Source organism: Macaca thibetana, chromosome 11 (assembly GCF_024542745.1).
Source record: "Macaca thibetana thibetana isolate TM-01 chromosome 11, ASM2454274v1, whole genome shotgun sequence".
Classification (NCBI taxonomy): domain Eukaryota; kingdom Metazoa; phylum Chordata; class Mammalia; order Primates; family Cercopithecidae; genus Macaca; species Macaca thibetana.
Window position 1 is genome coordinate 89,731,264 of NC_065588.1, and position 27,915 is coordinate 89,759,178.

Here is a 27,915-nt window from a genome sequence, read left to right on the forward strand (position 1 = left end):
GGTACATGTGAGACCTGAAGCCAAGATTTTAAAACCAAGTCCAGTGGCCAAGAAGCTGAAGCAAGTGGCTCACACTCACTGACTTGGTGCTGCTGTTTTTCCTCCCTTCTGTGATTTGGTTCCAAGCATCTTCCCTTTTGTTCTCAGTTAATTCTGATGCATGCCTTCCCTCATGTAATTAATAAATGGGAAAGACTTGAGTGAACAAATATTCAGCCAACTAGTATTGATTGAGCAACAACTAGAAGCCAGATCTTTGAAGGGTTTTAAACAAAGGAAATGGAATCTTTTGTCATTTAAAAAGACCATAGTAAAAATAAAAATAAAAAATAAAAAAGACCATAGTGAAGATGGTGCAGTGGCTCACACCTGTAATCCCAGCAGGTTGGGATGCTGAGGTGGGCAGACTGCCTGAGTTCAGGAGTTCGAGACCAGCCTGGGCAACATGGTGAAACTCCATCTCTACTAAAAAATCCACAAACTAACCAGGCATGGTGGCGTGCAACTGTGGTGGTTACAGCTAGTCAGGAGGCTGAGGCAGGAGAATCCCTTGAGCCTGGGAGGTGGAGGCTGCAGTGAGCTGAGACGGCGCCATTGCAATCCAGCCTGTGCAACCAAGCCAGGATTAATAACTTTATTGATGTGAACCAATTATCCAAAACGAATAATCACATATTAGCCATAATGGCGTTCCCAGCTAGATGTGTTCTGCCTGTGTTTGTAAATCCTGGATATAAATTTCAAGTGCCTTCAATAAGAAATCATTGACTTGGAAAACATCTCTGCGTAGTCTTGATAAGATTTCTAAATGTGGTGAAGCCTCATTCTTCAAATTATTTATTCAACACTAACGCATTCTACAAACATATCTGCTGGGCTCTGGGAGCAACAAGATGAGTTAGATGCAGCAGTCCCAAATCTAAAGGAGGTTGGAGACTAAAAAGGAAAGACCATTGCCTGCTCTGAGCTCTCCAAGAGTCTCCAACCTCTCAGTCAGGCTTCACAGCCCCCTCTGCCAGAGGCGGAACCAGCTTCCCTCCGCTCTGCAGCCACATTGGCCTTTCCTTTCATTTCTGAGAACTCTCCTCACTCCCTCCCACTTTGGGCTCTGCAGAAATCCCAGTTCCCTTTGCCTTGAAAGCTCTTGGTCAATTTAGCTCCTCCTCCTTCAGCTCCCAGCTCCTGCCTTGCTGCCCCAATAACCTTTTTCTGACTGCACATCCGGTCAAATCTCGGTCTGAAACCCTCTACTACCTTAGACCCCATTACATTTGTAGTTTTACGTGTACACTTGTGATCATTTAGTATCTGACGGTTTGCTCTCAGGTGCCTACGCTCCTGGAGAGGCACGGGCTGACTGGTTTTGTTAGATGCCAGTGCCTGGCACACAATAGGCCCTCCAGGGGTGAAAAACCAACCAATCAAGTCAGGACCCAAGCAACCTGGGCCTCTGTGGAAGGGCAGGATGGCCTGAGTTTGGGTTTCTCTTGAGTTACCTTAAGACCAGGCCTCCTGGCTCCTATCTTAGCCCTTCTAACACTCTGAAGTGTAGAGGTTGTTTGTTCCAAGTCCCCAAGGGACTGTAAGCTCCCTGATATCAGAAATCCCATTATATTTTACTGCTGTGGCCCCAGCATCCAGCTGTACTGTTACTTAGCAAGAGATCCACATGAAAACCATTTCGCAACTATTAGCCATTGCCAGTATTAATACTTTCCGGAAGCTGGCACAAAGTGGGGGATGTTATCGATAGCTTCAAAGAAATGTTTAAGCTAGAGTTGACTCTTTAAAAAAATACAAGCCATCCCCAACCAAATATTAAAAATACAAATACAAAAAAAAAAAAAAAAAAGGAAATTTGTCTACTCCTCATTTGTGAAAACAAAGAAAAAAAAACCACTTAACGTCTTAACCTTTCTAGCCTTCACTCTCGCCTCTCCCCGCGCTACACGGGCGAATTCTGGACGTATCTACACAGTCACCGCGGAGTCTGCAATCGTCGCAAAGTCCCCTGGCATTTCCTGGCCAGGCTGCAACTTTGGTGAGGGTGTATGTAGTTACAACCCCTGTAGTGGAGCTGGTATTTAGGGTCCTCATTGGCAAAGTCGAGGGTATCAGCAGGGAGGGAGGGGACCTTGGCTTCTTTCCATTCACTGGCATGTTTCCGGGGCACGGTCATCCCACGCTGGACTCCAGAGTCAGTCCCAGGACCTCGCCGTACTCGAGCCCTGGAGCGCGCGCGGCCCCGCCCACCCGGCGGCCGAGGCCCCGCCCCTACCCCCCGCCCCATTGCAACCGTCTCTGCACGCAGGCGCAGTGGCGCGCGGGGGGGGGGGCGCCTGTGGGCCTCACTTAAACAGTAGCGGAGGGGGCGGCGCGCGGTCGCCACGGCGCTGCTGCTCAGTGGGAGCGGGTCTTCACGCAACTGTCTCCGCGTGGCGCGCGCCTCGAGCCGCCCTTCCCCTGGCGGCTGCGGCCGGAGGGAGCGGAGGTGAGCGGGAGTCGGGCTCCATGGAGAGCGGCGGACACCCGGGCAGAGGCGGAGCCTTCATCTCGGCACCCGGGCTCCAGTGACCCGCGCTAGCGTCCCGTCCCGCCCGCGTCGGAGCGGCCGCCGGCCCCGGGACTGACCGGCCTCGCCGCACCTCCCGCACTGACCAGCGCTCCCGGCGCCCCTGCGCCCGACTCGCCCTCGCCCCCACTCCCCGGCGGGGTGGCGGCGGCCGGGCCCCCGCAGCGGCGGCCGGAGCAGCAGCAGCAGCAGGAGCCCGCCTCTATGATGAAGTTCAAGCCCAACCAGACGCGGACCTACGACCGCGAGGGCTTCAAGAAGCGGGCGGCGTGCCTGTGCTTCCGGAGCGAGCAGGAGGACGAGGTAGGGCGCCCAGCGGCGCACGCTGCCCTCCGGGGCGCCGGGGTCTGGGGCCCGGGTGCTTCCCCTCCCTCCCCGCCCGGGCGCAGGCTGAGGGGCTGGGAGGGATTAGCCCCCTTCCTCCCTCCCTCCTTTCCTCCCTCCCTTCTTCCTTCCTTTCTCGGGGCTGATAGAGGAGACAAAGGGGGCTCGCCTAGCCCCACTTTCTCCATCTGGGCACTCGAGAAGGCGCCTGGTCCCCGGGAAGGTCCCGTGCCGTGTGAGTCTCGCCTAGCGGGAGTCACCATCTTAATGTGCGAATTGAGTTGAAAGCCGGATAAACCTCGAGTGCTCAGCGAGAGGAGGGTGGAAATGGCGTGAGTGTTGCAGCAGAGCCCTTGTGCCTCTTTTACATATTTTCCTTCCATGTTACAGCCATTTGCGGTCTCGGATTCGATCTAAGCATGTTTGTGGAGTAACAGACAGTCCTCGTGCTTGGAATTGAGGACCCCGCAGTCTAGTCTTGGCAATTCTTGTGGGTCCATGAACCCGCTAGCTGTTGGCATAATTATGCCTCATTTTTTAAAAGGCCTTCCTTTCTTAAAGTTTTCTGACTGCAGAAAGATGGTTAGTGAAAAATGTGGAATAATGCCAAAAGGGAGACGATGGACTAGAGATGGGCAAAGCTGCCATTTTCAGACAGTAATCTACAGCTCTCAGCTTCTGTGTAAAGGGTTCTTTGCTCTCTGACTTGACATCTGGAAAGGAGCAGCCTCAAGAGCAGTCCTTGTGTAATTTACCATCTGCATTGGGCTGAGAATGAGACCCTTGGGGTTTCCCTGGAGAGCGATTTTTACTTAATTCAGTCATATTTATTTAAAATGGCTCGCTGTTGAAGTTTGCTTAGGGCAATAGTAGCCTTTTGGTATTGCCACTCTTAAGATAAATTACACAGCTAAAAAAAAATTAACACTCTGAGTTCTGCTTTCATAACCAACCGTGTATAAAATACGAGGCTAAGGCTGGAGATGGGAATTTAATGGCTTCCTTACTGCTAGTCCCTATGTAGCTGTGATGAGTATGACTTAGAATACACTCAGTGGCTTAGTTCTTGTTATGTTAACAAAACGTTCTCGAAATTTGCCCTTCAAACCCTTGTTTTGCCTTTATTTTTTTTTTGAAAAGAAACCAAGCCCTTTAGATGGGTTGCTCTGTGCTCACTCGTAGCCTTTACGTGTTATACCTGAAGCAAACGAGTGTCCAGAGAAATACGGTCCCAGCCTTTGAGATGGGTCTGCTTAGGAGAGCTAGAAACTGCAAAGGGAAAGGTTATTAACTTTTACAAAGTGAACAAGTCAACAAGCATTAAGTGTGTTCTGTAAAAAAGATAAAGCCTTAGCGGAAAGGGGCCATGTTGAGGCAAAGTAGTAAACTTTAAATATAAAAGAAATGATAGCCAAAAGGGATCAAGATAGGTCTAGGATCTTGTCTGGTTTTCTCAATATCGTATAATGATATTCTTAATTGAGTGCTTACCATGTGCCAGGCACTGCCAGAAGAAAACTTGTTATACATTTAATCCTTTTAACACTGGGAGGTAGTGAAGTTATTCCCATTTTATAGGTAAGGAGACCGTTGCAGAGCATAAGTACTTTCCCAAATGACACAATTAGGAAGTGGTAGAGTCAGGATTCAGTCAGGGTCCAGTCCTTACTCCTGATGGTGGGCTCTGTTTGTTGAATGACTGAGATTTTTGTGAGGCTAAGTTTGGAAGCCTTTCTGAAAGTGGCGACTGAAGTATTGCCGTAATGTGAACTTGGAATTCAGGCTTTGTAAAAATACTAGACTCTAGGAGAAAATATGAGTGATGGAAATTGAAATGATGATCTATATTGCGCTTATGGTAAAGCAAAGTCTGATAGAAGCTTTAGGAATTACTTTAGCAACAAAAATAAATGGTTATTTTTATGCTTGGTATTATTTCTACTGTAATAAATACTAAATTCATGGCCTCTAGTTGAGTCAAGAGACCAGTGTCATTAGGTAAGGTGAAGTAGGGAGCAAGTTTTGGAGAATATATTAGAGATATCCATTGTGTAAAACTTTGTAAATCAGATAACCTGTAGGTTGAGGATCGAAGTGAGTGAGTCATCTTGTTAGAGGATATGATCTGAGGGAAGACTCTAGAATTCTCCTTAAGTGAAATGCACAGCCAACTTTAACATCTGGTTTAGCTCTTCAGAATTTTCATTTCTGTGGTTGTGCGTGGTTGAGGCTCTATCTATTACATGATGATTGCAGAATAAACTCTGTTAGCTTTCCTGGAGATCCTATTGTTTCTCTATGAGTTTGGCTTCACTCTGTTGAAATTGCATTGCCAGACTTCCCAGGAGAGTCTAGAAAACCAGCTTGAACCCACCTCTCTAGTGAATAGGTGACAACTGTTTCCCTCTACTGGATGAAAAACACCTAGATCCTGGTTGGGAGATTTAAATATATGTTTTGTTTGAGGATGAAATGTTTATACAAATGGAAGTAAAAGAGTAATTGCAATTTGACCCCAAAAAAGCTATGTGGCGCTCCCATCTGGCTGTTCCTGTACTGAAGTTCTCAGTAAGTTTCTACTTTAGAACAGATTGTTCTAGGAAAGAAGATTGTTCTAAGAGCAGAGTTATTCTTTTAAGGTGGCTTTTTATATATTAAATATTTTCCATTTTATCTTCTTCTGCTCTGTAGGGTAAATACGTATTAGTATTTGTTTAGGAAGAAATTAGGTAGCAGAAGTAACCTATCCCAAGGTCACAGAAGCTGGCAGATCCTTTTGAGCTCTGGTCCTTTGTTTCTAAATGTTTTGTTTATTTGACCTACCTCCCCAGCTAGTTATTCTGTGGGGAAGCACCCTTAGTTTTGGCAGCTGGACTTCTAGACAGGCCCACAACTAATTGCCCTGTAGAATAGCTGGGTACTGTGCTTGTACAGTGAAAGATGACAGTGCTTTTACAAATAGGTAATCAGAAATGGATTTTGTTGAATGTATTTGCATATATGATCGTTTAAAAGGGGATGAAGAGATGAGCTCTTAGCTCCTAAGAAACATTCTATAGGGGAAGTTTGGACAAGTGATCAATGGAAAGGGAAATAAAGTAAGGGAAAAGTGTGGTCGGGTATTCTGGGGTTAAGATCCAATGTGAGTCATTTGGAGTTGGATGTGGATGACTGGGAAAGGAGGGACCACGCATCTCAAATAGAACAAGACTTGGGGCTGTGGTAGATTTGTGGTAGATTTTCAACTATAAGTAATAGTTGAAATATGCAACACTTAAAATGTAAGGTTGAGAAATTGCTACACAAGAAAGGAACTCTTAGTTTTGAACAAAGAACATTTAGATATTAGATGTATTCAAGCTTGAGAGTGATCTGGCAGCAAAATAGGTTTGGACTGCTAAGGGGAGAAGTAGAATGACTTGATCCTGGGTGGAATCCAGACATACTTGCAAGAGAGGCATTAACAGATCAGTCTTAAGGACTAACCACTACAGGCCAGGCGGGCGGATCACCTGAAGTCAAGTGTTCGAGACCAGCCTGGCCAGTATGGCGAAACCCTCTACTAAAAATAGAAAATACAAAAAGTAGCCGGGCGTGGTGGCATGTGCCTGTAATCCAGCTACTCAGGAGGCTGAAGCATGAGAATCACTTGAACCTGGGAGGCGGAGGTTGCAGTGAGCCAGATCATGCTTTTGCACTCTAGCCTGGGCAACAGAGCAAGACCCTGTCTCCAAAAAAAAAAAAAAAAAGACAAGAAAAGAAAACTAACCACTACTCTTCCATAGAACTTGCTGCCCTAATTAGCTTTTAAGCTCTATGAGCCAGGGGCTGTCTTCTATAGATGGTCTGCTATAATGCTGAATATATATATATATATATATATATATATATATATATATATATATATATATATTTTTTTTTTTTTTTTTTTTTTTTTTTTTTTTTGAGACGGAGTCTTGCTCTGTCGCCCAGGCTGGAGTGCAGTGGCCGGATCTCAGCTCACTGCAAGCTCCGCCTCCCGTGTTCACGCCATTCTCCTGCCTCAGCCTCCCGAGTAGCTGGGACTACAGGCGCCCGCCACCTCGTCTGGCTAGTTTTTTTTTTGTATTTTTTTGGTAGAGACGGGGTTTCGCCGTGTTAGCCAGGCTGGTCTCGATCTCCTGACCTCGTGATCCGCCCATCTCGGCCTCCCAAAGTGCTGGGATTACAGGCTTGAGCCACTGCGCCCGGCCAATGCTGAATATATATTACTGAAAAATCTTGAGTTGTACAGAATCATGCAGTAAAGCTTTGGTGGGAAAGGTTGAGTCTGAAAACCTAAAACCAGAGCTCTGATGAACAACAATACTAATACAAAATATTACTAGAGTTAAATCTCCACTAGCATTTTTATACTTAGAATCAACAGTCAGTCCACCCTTTTCACACATATATTCTGGGGCTCATAGTTCTTCAGAGTTAAGTTCTTGAAGTATTTGTTTCAAATGGAGAACACTTTCATCAAAAATAAGTACTATCCAAAGGTAGCCTTTTTAAATTTATTTTTTATTTTTATTTTTATTTTCATTTATTTATTTATTTTTTGAGACGGAGTCGCGCTCTGTCGTCCAGGCTGGAGTGGAGTGGCATTGTCTTGGCTTACTGCAAGCTCTGCCTTCTGGGTTCACACCATTCTGCCTCAGCCTCCCGAGTAGCTGAGACTACAGGCGCACGCCACCATGCCCAGCTAATTTTTTGTATTTTTAGTAGAGACGAGGTTTCACTGCGTTAGCCAGGATGGCCTTGTTCTGACCTTGTGTGTGATCCACCCACCTTGGCCTCCCAAAGTGCTGGGATTACAGGCGTGAGCCACCGTGCCCGGCCTGGAAGCCTTTTTTAAACACAGAGAAGTGTCACCAACCTCTTCATCTGTGCCTCCAGCTCTCCCAGAAGGTTTCCTATCATAAAACCAGGCATTAATGTCGAATTTGCATTGGATCATTATTTTTTTTCTTAGGGTCTTTGTATAACTTAAGACTTTCTCTAATTGAAGAAAGCTTAAGTCACTTTAAAACATTGACCTGCTAGGTAAAAATGCCATGGTCAACCTAACTTACCACATTATTGATAATTCTTATCTACCAATCCCATATAACTTAGAGCTAAACATAGTTTAGAAGAAAGAACTGTTATTTCTGGTCTACTGTGCCTCTGTAGTCCAAAAAGAAGTACTAATTTTCTTAATAATAGTAGGTAGTTGTTTAGCATGTATCAAACCATTTTCATAACCTATGTTCTTGTAAAATGTCCATGTGCATAGTGGGTGTTCCTAATAACACTGCTGGCCTAATTTTGGTTAAGTGTAGTAGAAGTAGGTTAACATGTAGTTTTAACCATTCATGATATCCTGATTCATGATAATTTGGGAAGAAAGAACAGCAACCTCAAAACAGTTTATAAGTAGGCCAGGTGCAGTGGCTCACGCCTGTAATCCCAGCGCTTTGGGAGACCAAGGTGGGTGGATCACCTGAGGTCAGGGGTTCAAGACCAGCCTGGGCAACATGGCAAAACCTCATCTCTACTAAAAATACAAAAATTAGCTGGGCATGGTGGTGTGTGCCTGTAGTCCTGGCTACTCCGGAGGCTGGGGCAGGAGAATCCCTTGAATCCAGGAGGCAGAGGTTGCAGTGAGCTGAGATTGCACCACTGCACTCCAGTCTGGGTGACAGAGCGAGACTCCATCTCAAAAATAACAACAAATGGTTTCTAAATAGCTACAATTTTCAAAATAAACCTCTTCATTCTTAGGGATCACTTGAGGTTCTCTGGATGGCTCCTCCCCTCCCCTTCCCGGGAACAGAACATGGTATCTATATAGTGGTTGGAGTTCTTAGAGCCAAGCCATGACAATTGCAGCGTTAAGGGTAAAAGCTGAAACACAAATGGGAATTCGGGGCCCAGGGACCTACAGCCTCTGAAGGCATAACTGCATTAGATAGCCCTTGAACAGCACTCTCTTATACATCCTCAGCCAGGAGGACCCGTCTGTTGATAAAGGGTATAGATTCTATACAATAGATCGGGGTGCCCAATCTTTTTTTGTTTTGTTTTGTTTTTTTTTTGGAGTCTCGCTCTGTCACCATGTCACCAGGCTGGAGTGCAGTGGTGCAATCTCGGCTCACTGCAACCTCTGCCTCCTGGATTCAAGCGATTCTCCTGCCTCAGCCTCCCGAGTAGCTGAGACTACAGCCGTATGCCACCATGCCCAGCTATTTTTTGTATTTTTAGTAGAGAATATGAGCAAAGCCATGACAATTGCAGCTTTAAGGGTAAAAGCTGAAACACAAATGGGAATTCACTATGTTGGCCAGGATGGTCTCGATCTCCTAACTTCGAGATCTGCCCACAGCCTCCCAAAATGCTGGGGTTACAGGCGTGAGCCACCACGCCTGGCCTGGGGTGCCCAATCTTTTAGCTTCACTGGGCCTCATTGGAAGAATTGTCTTGGGCCATACATAAAACACACTAACATTAATGATAGCTGGTGAGCTAAAAAAGTAATAATTGCGAAAATATTTCATAATATTTTAAGAAAGTTTACAAATTTGTGTTTGGCTGCATTCAATGCCATCCTGGGCTGCATGCAGTCCACGGGCCACAGGTTGAGCGGGCTTGCAATAGATCATTCTAATTCACAGACTTTTTTTTTTTTTTTTAAGAGTCTCACTCTGTCGCCCAAGCTGGAGTGCAGTGGCGCGACCTCGGCTCACTGCAACCTCTGCCTCCCAGGTTCAAGCCATTCTCCTGCCTCAGCCTTCCAAGTAGCCAGGATTACAGGTGCATGCCACTACGCCTGGCTAATTTTTGTATTTTTAGTTGAGATGGGGTCTCACCATGTTGGCCAAGCTGGTCTCTTACTCTTGACCTCAAATGGTGTAGCCACCTCAGCCTCCCAAAGTGCTGGGATTACAGGCATGAGCCACCATGGCTGGCCACTACACTATTCTTAAAGTGATAAATGCTTCTCTCCAAATGCTTAAAACCTTAGGTATCTAGGAAAAGACAAAATAACTCTTGAACAGTGCCAGGTGAGTGGTGTTTTATTCTAGTCATTGTCTGATACATGGAAAGGGGGAGTAAGGTTGAGTAGTGCAGTAGGAAGAATGCTTATGTGAAGATAGATTGAATAGAGTAGGAAGAGGTGTCTTCACTTCTCACCACACTCATAGCGGTGGCTTTGGGGTCTGAGTGTGCTCCAAGTCTGGCTCTGCAGCCTGGTAGAATGAGTAGTCTCCTTTTCATCAATCTTTCCTATGGTCTCAGCTCTGATTTATCTGGAAGGTTGAATGCATCTTCCTTCATCTCTGTCATCGCTAATGTAACAGACTGGCATCTTGATGGATACAGAAAATCTAATCCACTCAGAGAAAGGAATTTCAAATCTATGAATGACCATGTGTGGCTCTGTCAACTGTTGGTGTGTCTTTGTAGAATAAGCTTTTATAACCCATCTTTAGAGCATTAATTAGCATGCTAACTATACTAGTAAATTTGAGGGTATCATAGAAATGTATAGATGGCTGTTGTGTGCATTTAGAGGGAGTATTGAAGAATAATGCATTGTGATAGGGTTCTAGAGATTGAGATTCTTCCACTTTTGTAGGAGGGTCTTAGGAGCAGCTGCCCATTATTTGAAATCAATATTATTGCAAGAAAAGCAACCATTATGGTTATGTTGCTGTGATTCAGTAAATGGCGCCCTCAAAACAAACCAAAAAAAGCTTTTACAATAAATTGTGCTGAAATTTGATTTTAGATTTCTGCATGTATAGAAGATTATATATATCTTTGTAAGTCTTTTTAAAAAAAAATGTGTGTGTGTGTGTGTGTGTGTGTATATATATATATATATATATATATATATATATATAATTTTCTTTTTTCTTTTTGAGACAGAATCTCACTTCTGTTACCCAGGCTGGAGTACAGTGGCATAGTTATGGCTCACTGCAGCCTCAACTCCCCAGGTTCAGGTGATTCTCCCACCTCAGCCCCCCGAGTAGCTTGGACTACAGGCACATGCCACCATGCCTGGCTAATTTATTGATTTTTTTGTAGAGACAGGGTCTTCCTATGTTGTCTAAGCTGGTCTTGAACTCCTGGACTCAGTCTGCCTGCCTTAGCTTCCCAAAGCACTGGGATTACAGGTGTGAGCCATTGTGTCTGGCCTATAGAAGATATTAATAGTTCAGGCTGGGCGCAGTGGCTCACACCTGTAATCTCAGCACTTTGGGAGGCCGAGGTGGGTGGATCATTTGAGGTCAGGAGTTCAAAAGCAGCCTGGCCAACATGGTGAAACCCAGTCTCCACTAAAAATACAAAAAAAATGAGCTGAGCATAGTAGTGCATACCTGTAATCCCAGCTACTCAGGAGGCTGATGCATGAGAATTGCTTGAACCCAGGAGGCAAAGGTTGCAGTGAGCTGAGATAGCGCCATTGCACTCCAACCTGGGTGACAGAGTGAGACCCTGTCTCAAAAAAAAAAAATAAAATAAAACTATTAATAGTTGAGTTTTCCCACAGAGTTTTAGTAGAAAAGGTATAATGAAGCTGAAAAATGAGTATATGACTAGTAAAAACACTGCTCAGAACTAGTATCTCCAAAATTTATGTAAGAAACAAAATTTCCATTACTGACTCTACTAGATATTTTCATCATTCTCAAAAAAAAATTTTTGTGGAACACTTAACATTTGCATTAGCAGATACGTCAAATCTTTTGTCTGGGTTGGAAAACTCTTAACTGGAAGAACATAGCTAAATCTTTGATAAGGAAAGTATACCTTCTTACTAATTTTGGCCTCTGGAAAACAGTACTGAATGGACTCTGATTTTTTTTTTATTATTATTTTTGAGACAGAGTCTCGCTGTGTTGCCCAGGTTGGAATGCAGTTGCGCTATCTCAGCTCACTGCAAACTGCCTCCTGGATTCAAGCGATTCTCCTGCCTCAGCCTCCCAAGTAGCTGGGATTACAGGCATGCATCACCATGCCCAGCTACTTTTTATATTTTTAGTAGAGACGAGGTTTCACCATGTTGGCCAGGCTGGTCTTGAACTTCTGACCTCAAGTGATCCTCCTGCCTCGGCCTCCCAAAGTGCTGGGATTACAGGCATGAGCCACTGCACCCGGCTGGACTGTTTTATTTGCGTGCTCTTTACAAAACTGGTTTTTCAAGGTGAATTACTTTAGTAGTTCTATAAAAATGCAGTCCAGAAAAATCTACATTGATGATTTCATCGTCAACAGATTCCAAGTGACTTCAACAGAAAAGCTGTAATTCTTGAGTTCTTGATAGTTCTGGAATGACAGTGTGCCACTACGGTGCAACTCCTCACCACCACTCCCAGTTTCTCTTTTATAATCCCAGGCTTTTTAACTTGGTGAAATGTTTTTCTGGAAAGAGAAATGGTCATGTAACACTGGACAAAAGAGCAGGTGTGGGGGTTCTTAGGAAACACCGAGTTATGTTTTCATCTTAATCACAACCACCTGCCTAAAAACAGTTGTTAGTGTCCTCTGTTGTCTGCCTAATTAAAATATAAACATGCTCCAGTGTGATACCAACTTTTTTTCATCTGTATTGGTCTAGATCTAGTGCTGGGGACTGCTTCCAAGTGCATGACAGACCCCAGATAATCACAGGATGGCCTTGCTATCACACTAATTGGCCTTAAGTTAAAAACCTGTTCATTATTATTGGGGTAGGGGGCAGGTAGAGGACTGTTTTAATTGTCCTTCTCTCTACTAATGCTATTCATATTTTTCCACCCTGGCAGACATACGCCATCGTGCAGGCTGTTCTCTTATCTGGAGTGTATCCCTCAGTTCTTGCTCACTCTTAGTCACCACCTTCTCCCCACCTTCCCCCCACCCCAAATGTGACCTTGGCCCTCATTTGAACACCCAAATGAACTATTCAAGATGAGTGGGCAAGTACTTAATGAAACAGACAGACTTTCAAATCTGTCACCATCACATCTTTGAGGGAAAGACCTCTTTTCATAAGCTAGTTGTTTAGATGGCCAGTCATTTCTGTGTCACAGATATTAAGTACCCATTTAAAGTGATCATTTTATGGAAAGATATATTTGAAGTTATTGGTTTGACCAAGTTTATTCTTCCTGGGATGTCCAGGGACTCTTGGATGATAAGTTACTGGATTAGGCTAAATCGTTTGTCCACAATTTATCGTGATACAGATTTATATAGATATATGTGTTCTTGCACTTTTTAGACAGAATACTGAGCATTCTGTGTGACTTTACTCCAACCGTACCTCCAAGAATATAAGCTTTGAGGGAAAGATGTATATTCAGTATCTTTTCATCACATACAATTCCTGTTCAGTATCACACAATTAGTAGATAAGGAGCAAAATCAGCAACTTCTTTCTCCATAGTGCTTCTCTTTAAGGTGGAGAACTTGTGCAGAATTGTGACTTTTTGACAGGAGTCAGTCTGTTCTCTATCTTTCTAGGGGTTGAAGATTGTAAAGATGAAAGTGAATAGATTTAGTTTGGATACCATGTGCATGATGCTTCTTTCCTGCTAGCCCATTTTCATGATTCTGATTTTCTTTTGAAAAACATTTTAAAGTGGTGAGGTTCTATCTGCAGGTTTGTCAATTTAGATGAGTAGACAAGTGCTTAATGAAACATACTGGATTTCAAAACTGCCATCACCAAAAGTTGGATATTAGCAAATCTGCCTTAAGCTAGTAGTTTAGACTGAATCATTTCTGGACCATAGATAATTGAACCCAGGAGGCAAAGGTTGCAGTGAGCAACCTTTAAATGAGAACCTTTAAATGAGATAATTACCCATTTAAATTTATCGGCTTATTTATTTATTTATTTTTGAAAGATACATTTGGCTGGGTGTGGTGGCTCATGCCTGTAATCCCAGCACTTTGGGAGGCCAAGGCGGGTGGATCAGCTGAGGTTTCGAGTTCAAGACCAGCCTGACCAGCATGGAGAAACCCCGTCTCTACTAAAAATACAAAATTAGCTGGGCGTGGTGGCGCATGTCTGTAATCCCAGCTACATGGGAGGCTGAGGCAGGAGAATCGCTTGAACCGGGGAGGTGGAGGTTGCAGTGAGCCAAGATTGCATCATTGCACTCCAGTCTGGGCAACAAGAGCGAAACTCTGTCTTAAAAAAGAAAAGAAAAGAAAAGGAAAGAAACAGTTGAAGTTAATGTTTTGATCAAATATTTTCTTCTTGGAATATATCAAGGGATTCTTACACCATAAATTATTAGATTATGCTAAATCACTTATCAAATTTATATACTGTTTTCATGAGACTGTCTAAAAAGTAATTTATGAAACAGAGATGTTGACACATAAGGGTTCCATGTTACTGACTTTTGGAAGAAAAGTTTAGATATGCTGATGTCATGTAGATGCAGGTTTGGTTTTAAATCTGAAGCATAGGCCGGGCGCGGTGGCTCACACCTGTAATCCCAGCACTTTGGGAGGCCGAGGCAGGTGGATCACGAGGTCAGGAGTTCAAGACCAGCCTGGCCAAGATGGTGAAACCCCATCTCTACTATAAAAGTACAAAAATTAGCCGGGCGTGGTGGCGGGAGCCTGTAATCCCAGCTACTCAGGAGGCTGAGGCAGAGAATTGCTTGAACCGAGGAGGCGGAGGTTGTAGTGAGCCGAGATCACGTCGCTACACTCAAGCCTGGGCGACAGAGCGAGACTCCGTCTCAAAAAAAAAAAAAAAAAAAAAAAAATCTGAAGCATAAAATGTTTCTTCAGAAAAGCAGACACAGCTTATACTAATTCACCATTATTAATCTCCTGTAGTTTAGCTCGCTGTCTTGGAGAACTGGAAACATCATAGTCATTGACCTAGATACATGAGACTTTGCATTTCATTTATTCAGGACTGCAACATTTTGAATATAGATGATTTTGAAACTCCCTATTTACTATTTACTAAGTGATGATGTACTTTTCAGGTGGCTAGCCGCCTGCGTTATGTCCCATTATTAAGGTAATCCAGGAAGTTGCTTAGCATAGAATTGTGTAACAAGAATTTCATCTAGGCAATAGAAACCAGTTTATCCTCAACTCATTCCTAGTGACCAGAACAAGAGGCCTGTAACTCTGCAGTCTGGACCAGTAGTTGCTATTTACTTTTCCAGTGATGCGAGACAAACCCTTAACATTTTTATTTAACTTAAAAACTTACAGTCACTTGCCAGTCTTGATAGATGGCCGGTGCCTTTGGTTGCCATAGATCCTCTGTAAGCCTCCAATTTTGAATAAAATACAAAGGTTTTGAAATCTGATTTGTAGTTTCTCTGTTTAAAGTGGAATTTGAACTTAGAGACCCTTGCATGCACTTTTGGATTTTTAATTTTTTTTTTCTGATTTTCTATAAAGTCTCATCTGGGTATAATTTGATAATGTAATAGCTCCCCCTGCCTTTTTTTTTTTTTTTTTTTTTTTTTTTTTTTTTTTTTTTTTTTTTTTATTGAGATAGTCTCATTCCATCGCCCAGGCTGGAGTGCAGTGGCGTGATCACAGCTCACTGTAGTCTCGGCCTCCTGGGCTCAGGTGATCCTTTCCACCACAGCCTCCTGAGTAGTTCGGATTACGGGCACGTGTTACCATGCATGGCTAATTTCTGTATTTTTTGTAGAGGGGGTTTTGTCATGTTGCCCAGGCTGTTCTCAGACTCCTTAGTTCAAGAAATCTGCCCACCTTGGCCTCCCAAAGTGCTAGGATGGGATTACAGGTGTGAGCCACCATGCCCAGCCTGGAATGCTGCTTTTCTAATGAGGGGGTTCTATGCCTAAAAAGATATTCTCTTTTAACTCAGCATTTTGGGGGCTTGAGAGAAAGGTGGGAGTTGTTGAACTGTCAGCTTGAAACTTGCCAGTTTGGAAAAGCTGGGTTCCTGGTAACTTAGTCAAATAGGAGAGGACTTCTGTGCTGGCTGTGAACTCTTAAAGGCCAGCAGCTCCTGGCAGCAGGGAGGGAGCAGGGCAGATAGAGGTGCTGGCATGCATTAAAAAAAAAAATTGTTATGGCTCTTGCCTGTAATCCCAGTTGGGAGGCCAAGGTGGAAAGATCACTTGAGCCCAGGGTTTCGAGATCTATCTAGGCAACATGACAAGACCCCACCTCTATAAAATAATACAAAAATCAGACTGGACAGGGTGGCTTACACCTGTAATCCCAGCACTTTGGGAGGCCAAGGCAGGCAGATCACTTGAGGTCAGGAGTTTGAGATCAGTCTGGCCAACATGGTGAAACCCTGTCTCTACTCAAAATACAAAAATTAGCTGGTCGTGGTGTCAGGTGCCTGTAATCCTACCTACTTTGGAGGCTGAGATGGGAGAATCACTTGAACCCAGGAGGCGGAGGTTGCTGTGAGCCAAGACCATGCCACTGCACTCCAGCCTGGATGACAGGGTGAGACTCCATTAAAAAAAAAAAAAAAAAGTACAAAATTAAGACAGGCCTGGTGCTGGGTGCCTGTATTCATTCCCAACTGCTTGGGAAGCTGGAGTGAGAGGATCACTTGAGCCCGGGAAGTGAAGGCTGCAGTCAGCAGGGATTGTGCCACTGCACTCCAACCTGGATGTTCGAGTGAGACCCTGTCTGTCATCATCCTCTCTATCCACATTGGGAATGAAACTTCATGATAAACCCTATGTGTTTTCCAGGGAGAACTGTTTAAATTTACTTGAAGGCAATATACTAAGATAATTTTGTTGACACTTTTGTTCAAATTGGTTTATTGATTTTTATTTTTTATTTTTTTGAGACAGAGTCTCGCTCTATTGCCCTGGCTGAAGTGCAGTGGCACAATCTCAGCTCACTGCAACTTTGCTTCCTAAATTCAAGCAATTCTTGTGCCCCAGCCTCCTGAGTAGCTGGGACTACAGGAATGTGCTACCACACCCAGCTAATTTGTGTATTTTTAGTAGAGATGGGGTTTCACCATGTTGGCCAGGCTGGTCTTGAACCCCTGACCTCAGATATCCGCCCACTTCAGCCTCCCAAAGTGCTGGGATTATAGATGTGAAGTGCTGGGATTATAGGCGTGAGCCACCACGCTCACCTCGAGTTGATTTTTAACTTTAGTGAAGTTCAACATAAGCTAGCCCACAAATATTCTTTTTTTTTTTTTTTTTTTGAGACAGAATCTAGCTCTGTCTCAAAATCAGAATCTAGCTCTGTCTCATTTTTTTGAGACAGAATCTAGCTCTGTTGCCCAGGCTGGAGTGTAGCGGCACAATCTCGGCCCACTGCAACCTCCGCCTCCCAGGTTCAAGTGATTCTCCTGCCACGGCCTCCTAAGTAGCTGGGATTACAGGTGCCTGCCACCACACCTGGCTAATTTTTTGTATTTTTAGTAGAGATGGGGTTTCAACATGTTGGCCAGGCTGGTCTTGAACTCCTGACCTCAGGTTATCTGCCCACCTCAGCCTCCCAAAGTACTAGGATTACAGGCATTGAGCCACCGCGCCCGGCCAAGTATTCATTTAAAAGATGGGTATGTAATACCATCTTTAAATAATTAAGGTATTTTTGTAACAGTTTGTACATTTCAGTCTTTTTTTTTTTTTTTTTGAGATGGAGTCTCGCTCTCCAACCAGCCTAGGCTGGTTGTGCAGTGGTGCAGTGTTGGCTCACTGCAACCTCCGCCTCCCAGGTTCAAGTGATTCTCATGCATCAAGTCTCCCAAGTAGCTGGGATTACAGGCATGCACCACCACGCCAGCTAATTTTTGTATTTTTAGTAGAGATGGGGTTTCACCATGTTGGCGAGGTTGGTCTCGAAGTCCTGACCTCAGGTGATCACCCACTTCGGCCTCCCAAAGTGCTGGGATTATAGGTGTGGGCCACCATGCCCGGCCACATTTCAGTCTTAATGCTTGGTAAGGAGTCCATAGAATTTTCCAAATTAAGCGCCAGATAAACATTTTAAGCTTTGAGGGCCACACAGTTTCTGTCGCAACTGCTTTGAGTTCAAGTGACTCTGCTGTTGCATCACTAAAACAACCATAGACAATATGTAAAAATGAGTAAGTGTGACTCGATTCTAATAATTCCATCTGTGGACATTGAAATTTGAATTTCACATAATTTTAAAATGTAAAAATACTTTTGACTCGCAGACTGTACAAAAACAGGTGGTGAACTGCAGATTGCCAGTCCTGTTCTAGATCATAAATGATAGCTGCCTGTTAGCAGAATGAAGTGACTTTGGCCCATGTATGCAGGTTTAAAATATGAAGGATGCTTCTTGCCACCTAATCATAACAGTAACAAGCACTCTGTATCAAGAATCGACTTTAGTGCATTTCCCCATTTCTTTCTCATAAATCCGTTTTCTTCTTAGTATTCTTATTTTCTAGGTGAGGAAACAAGGAAACCTACCTATGGTCATGTCCTTAAATTTGGAATATTCCATAACTAAAGAAACTTATGTGACCATAGATCTCAGTGCATACAGCTCTGGCTAATAAGCCAAGTTTCTGTTTTTATTCTTTGTTAGTATCCAATAATTCGAGAGTTTTACCAATTGAATCTGGTAGTTTAAATTATTTTATTAGATACAGGTGATTTGGTAGTGCGACCATGTTAATGTTAATTCTGATTTCAGAGAGATGGTGTTTAACATAAAGGTTCTTAATCGCATTTTGTGGTATAATGCGTACCCCTAATAATTTTAATTAAATTTTAAAATGGATTAATCTAGAGTAGAGTTACAACCTTGCAGAGGTTTGAGAATGTTGTTTATATATGAAGTGTTTCTCAGGCTGGAAGTATACAGTTGCGGTTCACCTTACAGGTGCTGCTGGTGAGTAGCAGCCGGTACCCAGACCAGTGGATTGTCCCAGGAGGAGGAATGGAACCTGAGGAGGAACCTGGCGGTGCTGCCGTGAGGGAAGTTTATGAGGAGGTGAGATGTTCTTTCACACAAATTCTGTTTCGGAGTTTTAAAAACAAGGCCCTTTGCTACATAACACTAAGACAAGGAGATGGGTGCAGGAGTGCTTTTTGTTGCCTGACACAACTTTAATTTTAATTTTTTTTTCGTTTTTTTTTGAGATGGAGTCTTGCTCTGTTGCTAGGCTGGGGTACAGTGGCATGATCTTGGCTCACTGCCACCTCCGCCTCCCAGGTTCAAGTGATTCTCCAGCCTTCCAAGTAGCTGGGATTATAGGCACATGCCACCGTGTCTGGCTAATTTTTGTATTTTTTTTTTTTTTTTTTTTTTTTTGAGACGGAGTCTCACGCTGTTGCCCAGACTGGAGTGCAGTGGCGCGATCTCGGCTCACTGCAAGCTCCGCCTCCCGGGTTCCCGCCATTCTCCTGTCTCAGCCTCCTGAGTAGCTGGGACTACAGGCGCCCGCCACCGCGCCCGGCTAATTTTTTGTATTTTTAGTAGAGACGGGGTTTCACTGTGGTCTCGATCTCCTGACCTTGTGATCCGCCCGCCTCGGCCTCCCAAAGTGCTGGGATTACAGGCTTGAGCCACCGCGCCCGGCCAATTTTTGTATTTTTATTAGAGACAGGGTTTCACCATGTTGGCCAGACTGGTCTCGAACTCCTGACCTCAGGTGATCCACCCACCTCAGCCTCCCAAAGTGCTGGGGATTATAGGCATGAGCCACTACGCCCGGCCTTAATTTTTGTATTTTTAGTAGGGACAGGGTTTCACCATGTTGGCCAGGCTGGTCTCAAACTCCTGACCTCAAGTGATCCTTCCGCCTTGGCCTCCCAAAGTGCTGGGATTACAGGCATGAGCCATAGTGCCCAGCCAGAAATACTAATTTTTGATCAGTCCTTGCTACTTATGAAGTAAATGACAATAAAAACTTCACAGAAGCAGGAAGATAGTGAGTTGGTATGGGGAGAGGTATTGTATTTAGATTTAAGTAAATAGCCAGAGTATAAGTTGTATTTATATACATTTTGTTATAAAAAGGTAAACATTTTATATTTTATCTTTTTTTAATAGGCTGGAGTCAAAGGAAAACTAGGCAGACTTCTGGGCATATTTGAGGTGAGTTAAAAGTAATCTTCACTTTGCTGATAATAGAATTAATGATTTCTTCCTAACCAACCAAATAATGTGGCAGCAGCCTGAACCAGACATTTCTGTCAGACTAGCAGTAGGCATCAGTCCAGGATTAGGTAGGAAAGGAAGTAAAAGCCACCTTTTCATATGCCATCACGTTTATTTATTTATTTATTTACTTATATTTTTAATTTTCTTTAAGACAGAGTCTCGCTCTGTCACCAGACTGGAGTGCAGTGGCACAATCTTGGGTCACTGCAACCTCTGCCTCCCAGATTCAAGCGATTCTCCTGTCTCAGCCTCCTGAGTAGCTGGGACTACAGGCACACACCACCACGGCCAGCTAAGTTTTGTATTTGTATTTTATTTTTATTTTTATTTTTTATTTTTTATGTTTTTTTATTTTTTATTTATTTATTTTTTTGGACGGAGTCTCGCTCTGTTGCCCAGGCTGGAGTGCAGTGGCTGGATCTCAGCTCACTGCAAGCTCCGCCTCCCGGGTTCACGCCATTCTCCTGCCTCAGCCTCCGGAGTAGCTGGGACTACAGGCCCTCGCCACCTCACCCGGCTAGTTTTCTGTATTTTTTTAGTAGAGATGGGGTTTCACCGTGTTAGCCAGGATGGTCTCGATCTCCTGACCTCGTGATCCGCCTGTCTCGGCCTCCCAAAGTGCTGGGATTACAGGCTTGAGCCACCGCGCCCGGCCCAGTTTTGTATTTTTAATAGAGATGGGGTTTCACCATGTTGGCCAGGATGGTCTCCATCTCTTGACCTCATGATCTGCCCTCCTTGGCCTCCCAAAGTGCTGGGATTACAGGCGTGAGCCACGGCACCCAGCTGCCATCACTTTTATACAGCATTATTATGTAGCGATTACTTCTGTTTGACAATACAGTGGAGCTGATACTGAAATGTTTCTCTTAATCCACTGTAGACTATTTAGGGTATAGATGTTTTAGGAGGTACAATATTTTTAGTATGACCTAAAGGCTTAGGTCTCATGTATTTTATCTGGAAATGTCCCCATTGCGCTTAGCAAATAATATTGTATGATATACATAGTGACTTAAAGGATTGTATGAAAATATAAATCTCAGGTACATAGAACAGATGCTAAAAGAACAGAATTCTCTTTCATATATTCTCTTATTACTGAGGGTAGAATAGAATTTTCAGGGAGGGAATGTGAATGTGATAGGCACTCTTTGGCAGCCAGGGAGAAAGGAGGTCCAGATGTATTTTCATCCAAGATTCAGACCTAGATACATAGTATACCAGAAACATGGTCACTTTCCTTTTTTTCAGAGTACTATTTATAGCTTAGTTCAGTCTTTATAGTACTATGAACCATATAAATTTTATTTTTAAGCCTTAGGAATTCAGAAAAAAATCCCGATTCTATAGCACTTGGTAGAATTGATGACTTTTACCAGAATACAGTAATTATTAAGAGTAAAGTTGACCGGGCGTGGTGGCTCATGCCTGTAATCCCAGCACTTTGGGGAGGCCAAGGCAGGCAGATCACGAGGTCAGGAATTCAAGACCAGCTTGGCCAATATGGTGAAACCCTGTCTCTACTAAATAAATACAAAAATTAGCCGGGCGTGGTGATGCGTGCCTGTAGTACCAGCTACTTGGGAGGCTGAGGCAGAAGAATTCTTGAACCTGGGAGGTGGAGGTTGCAGATCGAGACTCCGTCTCAAAAAAAAAAAAAAAGAGAAAGAGAAAAGTCATTCAGGTAGAATTCAGTCTTTTCCAGAATTCAGCAGTTGCTTCACCCAGTTAAATAGCACCATCTCCTGGTTAAACTGAAAAACATATTGAGGTTTTTACAAATAACACATTTGTCAGTAAGTTGACAAGGTTTTTGAAGAAAACGTCTCACATTATAAATAAAGCTTAAATAATATGGGAAGGTAACAGTATTAAGTGCTTTACAAATACTGTTTACCAGGACATGTCAATCAAAAAATACCTTTCCCCTTAGAAAGTATAAGGGAAAATTGGATTGCCCTGCCCATTCATCCCAGTGATTTTAATGAATTTGTGAATTTAGCATAATAAATGTATTGATTTGTCAGACATAGAAATAAAACAACTGATGCTTAAAAATAATGATGTGTTAAGTGACAGTTGTCTCTAATTTATTGTTGTTTTTATTCCTTCTCAGATATAAAAATATAATCCTTCCCAGCTATAAAAACCCACTGTTTTGAGTAGATTATTCAGGTTGTTTGTGGCCAAAATCAGGACCAAGTATCTAAAGTTGTGGACTATGGCAAAGAAGGCTAACTTTAATCAGGATGAAGGAAGGCCAACTTGTTTAATTTTTAACCTAGAAACAAGCTCATGTGCCTGTTTTATGTATTTATGGTTTTTTGTTGTTGTTGTTTTGAGATGGGGTATCATTCTGTCATCCAGGCTGGAGTGCAGTGGCATGATCTGGGCTCATTGCCACGTCCGCCTCCTGGGCTCAAGAGATCCTTCCACTTCAGCCTCCCGAGTAGCTGGGATTACAGGCATGCGCCACCACGCCCAGCTAATATTTTTGTATTTTTAGTAGAGACGGGGTTTCACCATGTTGGACAGGCTGGGCTCGACCTCCTGACCTCAAGTGATCTGCCCGCCTTGACCTCCCAAAGTACTGGGATTATAGACGTGAGCTACTGCGCCAGGCCATGGACTGTTGTTTATGTGCACCTTGACAGGCCTGTAGGAGGAGTGCTTAAAGGAATTGGTGCTGTTTGCTCTTACAAAGGTCCTAAAGGAAGCAGTTTTCCATGGCATTGAAAGGTTGTCAGGATTAGCCCCAGGGAAGAGGGGGATATCGATAAAAACTATGGGAATGCAGGTCTGTTATTTTAATAAGATTCCATTCAACTCTTAAGATTTTCTTTATGAAAATAACATCAGATAGACTGGGCACAGTGGCTCACACCTGTAATCCCAGCACTTTGGGAGGCCAAGGCGGGCAGATCATGAGGTCAGGGTCTGAGACCAGCCTGACCAACATGGTGAAACCCTATCTCTACTAAAAATACAAAAATTAGCCAGGCGTGGTGTGGCGCACGCCTGTAATCCCAGCTACTCAGGAGGCTGAGGCAGGAGAATCACTTGAACCCAGGAGGCAGAGATTGTGGTGAGCTGAGATCGAGCCACTGCACTCCAGCCTGGGCGACAGAGTGAGACTCCCTATCTCAAAACGAAAAAAAGAAAATAACATCAGATATATAGAAATCAGTGTTAAAAGTTTAGTACTGGAGGCTGGGTCCTCATAGCTGTAAGCTCAGTTTTTGGGAAGGCCAAAGCAGGAGGTTCCCTTGAGGGCAGGAGTGGAGCAGTCTGGGCAACATCTTCAGACTTCTACAAAAAAAGTAGTATCGAGAGCCGATTTCACCACCAGTAGTGATGACGCTCTAGTTCTAGTCTTCTATCTTTTTAACTTTTAAATGTTTTGTCTTATATAAAATCACTTTCGTGCTGGACTATACAACTGAATATGTTTGTTTGTGCTGGGAAATATGCTATGCTAATCAGCAGTAAGGCAGACTAATTTTTGTCCCTTGGAAAATGTGTCAATGGCTACCTCCTGTAGATTAAAATGCATTTTCTTTTTATATTCAAGCAGAACCAAGACCGAAAGCACAGAACATATGTTTATGTTCTAACAGTCACTGAAATATTAGAAGATTGGGAAGATTCTGTTAATATTGGTAAGTTCCCTTTTGATATCTGAATACTCTGTTCTAACAGAAGGTTGGGAAGATCCTGTTAATGTAAGTAAGTTCCCTTTTGTTATCTGAATACTCTTAAGTCAGATGCTATATTCCTGTGTCCAGTTTCCATCTTAGATTATTTCTGGTCACTTCATTTAGAGCAGGGAAGGTAATTGAAATGCAGAGATGCACATTCATCTTAGTTCTTCCCCAACATGTTGTTGTCCCAGTCATTTGTCAGGGAGTAAGTGGACATTACTTACACGGTTTACTTTTTAAAATGGACTGTCTTGTAACCAATGTCATTCTTTTCTCTAGGAAGGAAGAGAGAGTGGTTCAAAGTAGAAGATGCTATCAAAGTTCTCCAGTGTCATAAACCTGTACATGCAGAGTATCTGGAAAAGCTAAAGCTGGGTTGTTCCCCAGCCAATGGAAATTCTACGGTCCCTTCCCTTCCAGATAATAATGCCTTGTTTGTAACTGCCGCACAGACCTCTGGGTTGCCATCTAGTATAAGATAGAGAGAACTGGGTAGGCCTCTCCCACCATGTGCAGTCTCATGGGGAGAGGCTTCATTGTTTTCCTCATCAAACATCTGAATGACGCTTGCAAACTGTCTGAATTTGCCATGCAAGGTTTTCAAACAATTTGCATGTTTTTCAGATGCTTTCAAATCTTTTTTTAAAAAAAAAGTGTAAAATATTTTAATAAGCCAAAGCCATGTGGAATTTTTGTTTAGATGCCTTAACTGTGCCACACCCTGCAAACCCCTATATTATTTTGGTTTTCTGTTTCTCACAGCATATTTTCAATTTTTTGTCCATTTGACATCAGTCTGTGATTTATTTTGTCATCAGATTACTTGTGAGTATACCTCCCCCAAAATTGTTTTCTCATTCACAGCATTAGCATATTCAGCAAATCCATCTGTGGTGGGAACGAAAAATATTATTGGTATTAAAGAAATCCATGCACCCCAAAACTTGTTTTACAGGATTACAATTTTAATTCAAAATTTCCAGATTTGGGCTATCTCTGTATGAGCCACTAACTTATTTTGTCATGGGGCTTAATTTGCCATTTTTGGGGATTTGTCGACTCATTTGTCTGAATTTTCACAACTGGTATTATGTCACTAGCTACCTGATATGCCTATTTCCCTTATAACTCAATAGAACCTTAACACAAAGTATAACTCTATAGAGTTGGTGAATATTTTAGGGAAATATTAGCAAAATGCATGTAGTAAAGACATGAAAACTGTATTCATGGAATTTGGTTTAGCATGCTCAGTTGCCAGTTCCCATTATCGATACTCTTTCTACGCATAATACCTTAGAACCGTGTTTCCCTCAGTGTACATTGCTCTTAAAATGTATTCAGTTATTTAATCTAGTGGCCCCCCACAGGAGTGGAGTCTTGAAATCTAACTCTAAATGCCAGTCAGTGATGATTGCATCACAGTTGAGTGAAATGGCCTTCCTGTTCAGCTGTTAGAGGCTGAAGATTGTTAGGGCACCTTAGAATGTCTCATCTTTTCTAGGTTGTCAACAGGTACTATTTGTCACATAACTAACTTTCGAGGCACTGGAACATACCTGAACTAAGAATTAAATCTTTTACTTTATACTCATTTAAAATCCAGAATCCCATCTAAAACACATAGTAGATACCTTATCTGAATGAAACTCTTGCACTTCCCCAACCAGGGCAGAAATGAGGTGGGAGAAGTTTGACTAAAATGAGGGATGGGGGAAAGTAAAAGATTTATTTATTTATTTATTTTTTTATTTTTGAGACTCCCTTTGTCACCCAGGCTGGAGTGCAATGGCACGATCTCGACTCACTGCAACCTGTGCCTCCCGGGTTCAAGCGATTCTTCTGCCTCAGCCTCTCGAGTAGCTGGAATTACAGGCACCTCCCACCAGGCCCAGCTAATTTTGTATTTTTAGTAGAGATGGGGTTTCTTCATGTTGGTCAGGCTGGTCTCAAACTCCTAACCTCGTGATCCACCCACCTTGACCTCCCAAAGTGCTGGGATTGCAGGCATGAGCCGCCGCGCCCAGCCAAAGATCTTTTTTTTTATATAGACTTCAGCCCTTTGTAAATATTGTAACTGGGGAGTATAGAGTAGAAGAAAGTATAGTTAAAACATTTGTTCTACAAATTAACCTTTAAAAATAAAATTACTGCTAAAAATAGAGTGCTGTTACACTTAAGGAAAATTAGTGCCATTTTGAAAATGAGATCTCGTGCCATAAATACAGCTGAACTAAATATAAACGTTCACAAATTAATGCTGTCAGAGGAATGAGTAAAGCAGAACAACTTTTAACCAGCGGCATTTCATTCTAAAGCATGTAGTGTGATCAAACATGATCATCCAGAATTTTTGTATTTTTTCTTTGTACAGAGGTTACATCTTCTGGGTGTTCTTTTATAAAGGAAACATTTTAAATCCCACAAATTGACGCTTTCTATCTTCAAAGATTTTTTTGGTCAGTAATCTCTGAAATTTCCTTAAATTATATACTTACTATAGCAGAGAAACTGGATTGTTTTTGTATATAAGACTGCTTCCACCTGAAATGCTGTCATAAGTACTGGGGGGTGGGGGAGTGCCTATCTTGTACATGATATTCTTAGAGGTAATAAGGTAATAATGCATGAACTTGTTTTATAAACTCTTGGACTATGTATTTGACATGTAAAATATGTACAGTATTAATGTCAACCATCTCTTTAAAGTTAGCCTATAAATATTGTTGTATAATTTTCTTTGGTCAGAAACATTTGGACTGCATAGTGACACTCGCTAAGGATTTTCAGTGCCATTTAGCAAACCAACTGTCTTTAGTCTATGCAACTAGCAAAAATCTGCATAATGCAACAATACAGTTTTCACACTTCAAATTTTACATGAGGGGTTCTTCACGATTCTCCTGGAACCCAGTCTAGCAAAATTAGAGGAAAGGCCCTAGGGAGATTTATTTCTGTTAAATAGTTAACTCTACTGAGTATAACAAATAGTGTCTACTATCTCAACCCTCCAACATTTGCAGTGTTGGGACTGTCATATGTGATTTCTTTTTGGTGGGGTAGTTGAATAAAATTGGGCAGTTAAATTTCAGTTCCATGTGCCTCCCAAATAAAAAACAGAAAATAAGTAGTTTTTTGTGAATTGACTTGCAGACAAAGTAGGAACCGTCCTGCATGATGTTGTTATTTTGTAAATGGATGACATTTTCCAACCAAGCACATGCCATCCAATTTTCTGTCAATCACGCTGTTGTATAAAGCAGCAGAACTGAAGGGGAAAAATGATTGTTGTACACACTGAATTGCTTTGCATGGTCTCATTTGAGATAATTGGTGTAAGAATCTTGACTTTTTTATATTTGGAAACATCAAATAAAAATGGAAAAAATCATGGCTTTTTGGAAAAAAAACACACACACACACATGAACTCAGATTTGCAAACCAGCTTTCTGAAACTTTGGGTAAGGTGCATGCTTTTAACTTTGAAATGTATAAACACCCAGTGGAAACGTATACCTTTCAGGGCATAGTGCATTATGTGCTCACCATGGGTTGTTTAAACTGTGGTCAAATATTCCCCTTCCAAGTGGAAGCCTGTCGGGAATTCCACAGTAACACCTTTACTGTTCTCCCATTGATGATCATATACATTATCTCTTCCTAGTGGTACATTTGTATGATCCTTACCAGTGGAATTACTGGGTTAAAAGGAACTGCTTACCACTAAGATATCAGTATTCTCCTGATGGATATTTTCCATCTTAATGTTGCCAGTCTAATAGTATAGTATGTGGTTGCTTTATTGCTGTTCTCCCCACCCCCATGGAGTTGTGTCATTATTTTAATGAATATGAGCTCTTGACTTACCCTAGAATTCTAATACATTACAGATACTTTCTGCACTACTATCACTTTTATTATTGCAGTTCCATTTAAAAGCATAAGTGGCTAAGGCACTCCCCACCCCCGCCGGCATTACATTTCTTAAAACAGACTGCTATCCAAGACCAACTGTAGAATCTTCATGTAAAAGTCTTGTTCGAGTGTCATTTATTTTTTATTAGGGTTTTAATAGTTGGAGGGGATGAGAAACTTGGCCCTTTGCAATGTTGCCTTCACTTTGGAGTGTAAGAATTCTCTACAGGACTCTACTTTTTTTTTGGTAGAGATGG

General features: G+C 42.6%; 1 protein-coding gene across 3 annotated transcripts; it reads left to right on the top strand.

The window, feature by feature from the left end:
* Positions 1-2,743: 2,743 nt before the first annotated feature.
* NUDT4 (nudix hydrolase 4) lies at positions 2,744-27,648 on the top strand. 3 transcript variants are annotated; one of them, XM_050747207.1, is made up of 5 exons: positions 2,744-2,875; positions 18,755-18,865; positions 19,928-19,972; positions 23,613-23,700; positions 24,022-27,648. In XM_050747207.1, the coding sequence occupies exons 1-5, from the start codon at positions 2,777-2,779 to the stop codon at positions 24,222-24,224; spliced, it is 546 nt and encodes a 181-aa protein (XP_050603164.1). In that variant the 5' UTR covers positions 2,744-2,776; the 3' UTR covers positions 24,225-27,648. The 3 variants fall into 3 exon arrangements, with proteins under 3 accessions (XP_050603164.1, XP_050603165.1, XP_050603166.1); XM_050747208.1 differs by having other exon boundaries at positions 23,616-23,700; XM_050747209.1 differs by lacking the exon at positions 2,744-2,875 and adding an exon at positions 3,034-3,228.
* Positions 27,649-27,915: the final 267 nt, after the last annotated feature.

Excerpts from the sequence above, each read along its gene's own strand:
- NUDT4 (XM_050747207.1), top strand. The coding sequence starts at position 2,777 with ATGATGAAGTTCAAGCCCAACCAGACGCGGACCTACGACCGCGAGGGC. Across the intron at positions 19,973-23,612 it reads GACTTCTGGGCATATTTGAG|CAGAACCAAGACCGAAAGCA; the intron begins GTGAGTTAAAAG and ends TTTATATTCAAG. Across the intron at positions 23,701-24,021 it reads GGAAGATTCTGTTAATATTG|GAAGGAAGAGAGAGTGGTTC; the intron begins GTAAGTTCCCTT and ends TCTTTTCTCTAG.